Source organism: Lathyrus oleraceus, chromosome 1 (genome assembly GCF_024323335.1).
Source record: "Lathyrus oleraceus cultivar Zhongwan6 chromosome 1, CAAS_Psat_ZW6_1.0, whole genome shotgun sequence".
NCBI classification, from domain to species: domain Eukaryota; kingdom Viridiplantae; phylum Streptophyta; class Magnoliopsida; order Fabales; family Fabaceae; genus Lathyrus; species Lathyrus oleraceus.
Genome location: NC_066579.1, coordinates 90,001,121 through 90,007,152, shown reverse-complemented (window position 1 = coordinate 90,007,152; position 6,032 = coordinate 90,001,121). Strand labels below are relative to the sequence as shown.

The following is a 6,032-nucleotide window of genomic DNA, read 5'->3' as shown; positions in this document are numbered from 1 at the left end:
CGACATTCATTTGCTTAGTTTGACTAACAAATGCAACCTTAATACTCTAGTTTGGGTTCACGAGATCATAACTCACATGCCCACAATCAACATGACTATGGGAAAAAGTAGCATGATTAGCCAGTGTTTGAGCATTCTTCCAGTTACCAAAATCGTCTCTTACAAAGTGATCCCCCCGTATTTAGAGACATTTTTAAACAAAAAATATGGCAAACAAAATGCCATGTCCTTAGATTCACCATAATCAATCCAATTATTCTAATCAAACTAATTTTTGCAAAATCGACGTCTTTGCTTACTTTGAACAGACCAAGGGTAAACAAAATTGTGAGGAGGTTGATGACGACCTATTTTTAAATAAGCATTCCTTACCTCATTTTGGATGTTAGGATGATATCTTGAAATTGGAGGTCTAATTCCTGGATCCGTTTTCAACCATTCATAATCAACAACTTTAATACTATGACTTGGATGTTAAGTTTCATATGCTTCTATATTAGTCAAAGAAGTAATTTTGTCTATAGAAAGCACATCGGAAAATTTCTTCATCCTATAAAGAGAACAATGAAACTATTTAAAATAAATATTCACACTATACAGAAAATAGTGAAGCCAATTGATAATAAAAGACTCATTTATGAGAAATTGTGAAAATTGATTTTTTTTTTTAAAATTCTTAATATTAAATGAAACAAGATTTTTTAGTTATGACTTTGCCTAATGGTACATATTTTTCTTCAACAATTCAATCTGTTCATCTTCGGTCCATTTCAAATAATTTTTGTCCTGCCATCCCAATTATACCTGACACCCTCTATTTTTTTTTGTATTGACCAAAATATATTTCTCATTATTTACTTCATCTAAAAATAAGATTTCAATAAAAAAATCACTTTAAATAAAACAGTAAAATTTGAAAAATCTAGTTGTACATTTAAAAATTTGAGTAGTTCATATCGGGTAGACCTATAAAAAACGAAGTTAACACTATAGAGTTTTTCGATAAATCCGGTATGTTTCGTATTTTTGAAAAATTAAGTAGTTTATATTCAATAGAAAAAAAACGAAGTTAAAACTATCAATTTTTTTTAACCTCCTTGAATTGACCTAGTGGTCAAGATCTCAAATTTGAATCCTATTAAGTGCAAATAATTTATGTGTTTGGTCAATTCATACATATATTTGCTCTGACTTTAAACAAGTTGATTGATCCTTTTAAATTAATCAGTCGCAAGATCGGATACTAAAATTTTAAAAACATAAAAATCGGGAGTGCCAAATATAACTAAGGGTGGCACGACAAAATCTCTTTTTGGCATGAAATTAAAAGCCCAGTTATAAAATAAAGGCCCAATCTAAACCCGTAAAAACTAGGGTTTGATTGTATTTTAGGTTCCTCTTTCGTTTTGTTCTAAACACTGCCGAAAACCTTTCACAGTCTTAAGGTATCTCTCTCTCCTTTTCTAATTCTCGATTGATAAATTCTTTGCATCTGAGTTTAATTTACGCATTCTATTCACAAAAATCGCAAAATTTTGTAACTAGATTTGTTGTACTATTTGTATAGGGTTTAGGGTTATCAGAAGTTGAAAATGGTGGAGAAGGGTGCAGGTGGTAGAAAAGAAGAGGTTGTTACCAGGGAGTACACAATCAACCTCCACAAGCGTCTCCATGGCTGGTAAGTTTGTTTCCAATGAGTTTCTCATTGCAGGTTTTGACTCATCACTTAATCATTTACTTCATGATTTAACTGTTTAACAATCCTTTTCAGTTTTGAATTATTTATTTTGTTTTAACTAGGGTTTCAACTTTTTTTAGATCCATTAGGGTTTTTTATTTATGTATCTATGGGTGTATCCTCTTGATTTGATGTTGGTGATTTAATCAATAATAGCTTTTACTTTTAGGTAATGCTGTATTATGATATACAAATTGCAACAGTGACTTGGAATGGAATGCATCTGAATGTTTTCTGTGTTTGATTAATCACTGTTATTGTCATATTGGTTTAGATTTAACCACATTATTAGTTTGGTATATCAAAAATTGCAGACACATCCTCAATTATGTTTGTCCTCGAATGTGTCATTTTGGTCAGATTTAAGTCATTTTGGTCCTCAAATGTGTTTTTAGTTAGTTAATTTATCCTATGATTACAAACAAGCTGTAACTTATGATATAGTTGTAGAGATTATAATGACACTGTCTCACACGTCTTTGACCAAAAGTGCTGATATATGACCTTTGTTACTCAAATCTTATTATTTTGAAGTTTTTAAATGATATAGAACCTCATGATTTTAATGTTTTTGTTTGTTTGTTATGTTATCACTATTTATCTTCCTATTCATTAATAATAGGACTGCCAATTCACAAATTTGAATCTGGTTTAATTTTTGTTTTGTTTTGTTTGGAGAAAATAACTTTTATTGTGATCCATGTTTTATGTGTAATTGCATTATTGGATCTCTTACTAGTTTGTCTGTGTTTTGGTAATAAACAGCACCTTCAAGAAGAAGGCACCAAAAGCTATTAAAGAGATAAGGAAGTTTGCTCAAAAAGCCATGGGCACTAATGATGTTAGGGTTGATGTCAAGCTGAACAAGGCTATCTGGAGCCAAGGAATTAGAAGTGTACCAAGGAGGGTACGAGTACGCATTGCACGCAAGAGGAACGATGACGAAGATGCAAAGGAGGAATTATACTCCCTTGTCACCGTTGTTGAAATTCCCAAGGAAGAGCTAAAAGGTTTGGGCACTAAGGTCATAGATGATGAAGATTGATTTATCATATATCTGTCTGTTTTGAAGCTTGGAGAAACATATATCTAGTTTTTTTGTTTTATTCAATTAAGTTATTGTCTTGAGATTGTTGAAGTGCTAATTTTGTTAAGACCTGAGATGTTTTTATATATCACCTGTTTTTCGTGTTTCCATTGAGATGTGTTGGAAATAGATTTATTCACTTTTGGCCTTGTTATGTTTATTTTTTCTATGCCTTGTCTGGTTGGAGAAAGAGTCACTTTATTTTTTCTATGTTTTGTCTGTCTTTGAGAGATTTGAATACAGGTGAACATAATGTATTATTATATCTCATCATTGGATTAAATAACAAAAAACACAATGAGCTCTTGAACCAAAGACTTCACAATAGTAGAAAACAGGGACAAGTGTGTAATATCAAACATCTTTGGGATGCAGATGCATCACGTAGAAACACAATTTTTCTTTAAAGTTAGTGTTAAAGCTATGGGCAAATAATACAGTTCTGCCTCAATAGGACACAATTCAATTCAATTTTGTTTAATTATTCTCATAACAAAAGCTTTATTTTTCTTTAATATATGAGGATGATATGATTGTTTGTCACTTGCTTTACTCATAGTCAAAGACAATTTTTTTTAATGTTAGTAGAGATGACAGATGCCATATTATTTTCATGTCAAATACTCAGGTTTCATTTCCCTATAATTTGTGAGGATGTTTGTCTTCGACTGTGATGATGTGATGTTGACGTACTCTCTTACGACAGACCTTTGTGTGCATGCAACCTGAGTCTGAAGTGCATGCAAATATTCATTCTATTAGTGACAATTATAAGTGAGGTTTAAAGTTTAAAATGATCTGTACGTGAGTCTCAACTATCTTTATATTTTATAGTTAGATTTTAAGGTTGGTTTAAAGAGTAATTTTTCAAACTACCCCAAACTTGATTTTTTTTTTCCACATTATCCCATTTTGAAAAAAAAATTCTAGAATATTCCACTTTTTTATTTGGGCTCGTCCAATCAAAGTTGGGTTGAGGAATTGGGGTGTATTGTATAGGTGGGCGTATGTTGGTTTGTTGTTGATATTGTTGGTTGTAATAGTAGTTTGTTTGAGGGAATGAAGTGTGAGGGTTGAGGTGGAATAAATTGTGCGTTGTTGTGTGGTTTGGGTGTGTTGGTAAGTTTGTTGAGCCGAGGATGATGGTTGGCCCTAAATGTGGATGTGGATGTGGGGGGAATGTCTTGATGTGGGGGTGATGTTGTTTGTTGGGTTGAAGAAGCTACACGTTGACGAGGATCATTCAAAAATTGAGTTGGAACAACATGCATAAAAGGAATTGATAAAAATCAATTCATGTATTCTCTATCCGGCTTAGACTCACCAATTACCAAGTTTCCTTGTAACACCAAATGCCTTCTTTTCCATTCTTTTAGCTCTTCTTTGTTTAAATCTTGCCAATGTGTGTCCCAAGCTTGAACCATAGTCATGTTATGGTGTTCACTTAGACATCTTGACTGAGACGGTATTTGTTGTTCAAATCCAAATTGGAGTTTGACTCGATCCGTCTGATGTATCTCAACGGTAAAGAAACATACCATATATGTTGTTGCACTCCAAACTCGGCTGTCCCTATAATCAGGCACTGGATATTTTATGTACGACCTCCAAATAAACTGTTAAAAGAAATATAACTATTAGAATGTATAAAATAAATTTAAATAAGTTGAATATTATAATTAATCATTCTTACATCGTTTTCTTCCATGTGCTCTATTGCAACACGGTACCCTCGTAGATGATGATGATGATTATTTCCGTAATTCATACCTTGTTTGCACCATCTTGTATATTAAAAAAAATACCTTAAAGTGACGTATAAATAATATTGAGAAATATAAATTGCATTTAAATGAAAATCGTTACCTTAATGCATAAGGATGTGATGGAACCTCGTTACTAACCGAGGCTAACAAGGGTATGCGTGTGAATGCCTATACAGTTAGTAATACAACACAACCTCCTATGCTCTTGACTCCTTTATGGGCTGCCTTGCACATATGTCTATATAGTGTCGCCAGACAAGCAGAACCCCAACTGTATGTGTTACATTTTTCTAGGTCTCCTACTAAAGGTAACCAAGAAGAATGCAACAAATTATGACTCTTATCTGGCATTAAAAAAGTAGCAATTAAAAATAAAATATAAATTTTTGAATGAAGAATATTTTCCGCCTCGGTCGGGTTAGGGTTATTTTTCAGTTGTGTTAATACGGCTTCTAACCAAATAATTTTGACAAAAGCCCCATTTTTATCTGAAGTTGTTGGTTCGATGCCCAAATTCTCCATGTAAACATCATTGGTTAAGTTTGTTGGGCCAATAACAGTTTTACCATTAATTCGGAGACCGAGTAACATACTCACATCCTCTAATGTGATAGTATATTCACCCGTAGATAAATGAAAGGTATGTGTCTCGGGTCTCCATCTCTCGAACAATGCAACAATTAATTTAGAATCTACTTTTAGACTTGCAATCTTGGCCACATTTGCAAAACCGGCTAGTTCCAAATACGATATTATAACCGCACTTGGTTGAATGTATGTATGCGAATGGACCCGAAACCTACCGTCTTCCTGAAATTCAAATAAAAATGGTAATAAATATTTGATGTGATATTTACATATTGAATTTGTGAAATAGATTTGAAAGAGACTTACGTATTCGGCAATGTTTGCCGCCGTCCCACGGTGTGATTCGCCCATCCACAACAGAGACATTTTGGAATAGAAGATAGTGAATATTTGTAGAGAGTAAATATTTGAAGAGATTAAGTATTTGTGAAATAGAAATTGAAGGAAGATGGTGAGAAAGAATTGTAGAGGAAAAGTTTATTTATAGTGGTAAAAAATATTAAATATATAGGTTAGAATTGTACAGGGTGATTGGACTAGTAAGGAAATGCATGCAATTTTTTGTGTGTGCAAGGAATCCCTGCAACAACGATTCCCATGCTGATTGGAAATTACACTGCAAAAAAGCATGCGTGCAGACTCGTCCCTTTGATGGCCGAGTTAACCATTGTATTGTGTTGCCTCGTCCAATGGAATGACGAGCTTAGCCATGTGACGTGTTGCCTCGTCCAATGAATGGGAGAGCTTGTTCTTCTAGGGTTATGACTCGTCCAATGAATGGGCGAGCTTATTCATCTAGGGTTTTCATATTTTCTCTCTCTTCGAATTGAAGGACGAGCTACATGTGAGTATT

General features: G+C 33.3%; 1 protein-coding gene across 1 annotated transcript; it reads left to right on the top strand.

Annotated features, from left to right (window-relative positions):
• Positions 1–1,289: 1,289 nt before the first annotated feature.
• On the top strand, positions 1,290–2,935 carry LOC127118171 (60S ribosomal protein L31). Its single transcript, XM_051048328.1, has 3 exons — positions 1,290–1,445; positions 1,568–1,678; positions 2,504–2,935. The coding sequence occupies exons 2-3, from the start codon at positions 1,593–1,595 to the stop codon at positions 2,781–2,783; spliced, it is 366 nt and encodes a 121-aa protein (XP_050904285.1). The 5' UTR covers positions 1,290–1,445; positions 1,568–1,592; the 3' UTR covers positions 2,784–2,935.
• The last annotated feature ends 3,097 nt before the right edge of the window (positions 2,936–6,032 follow it).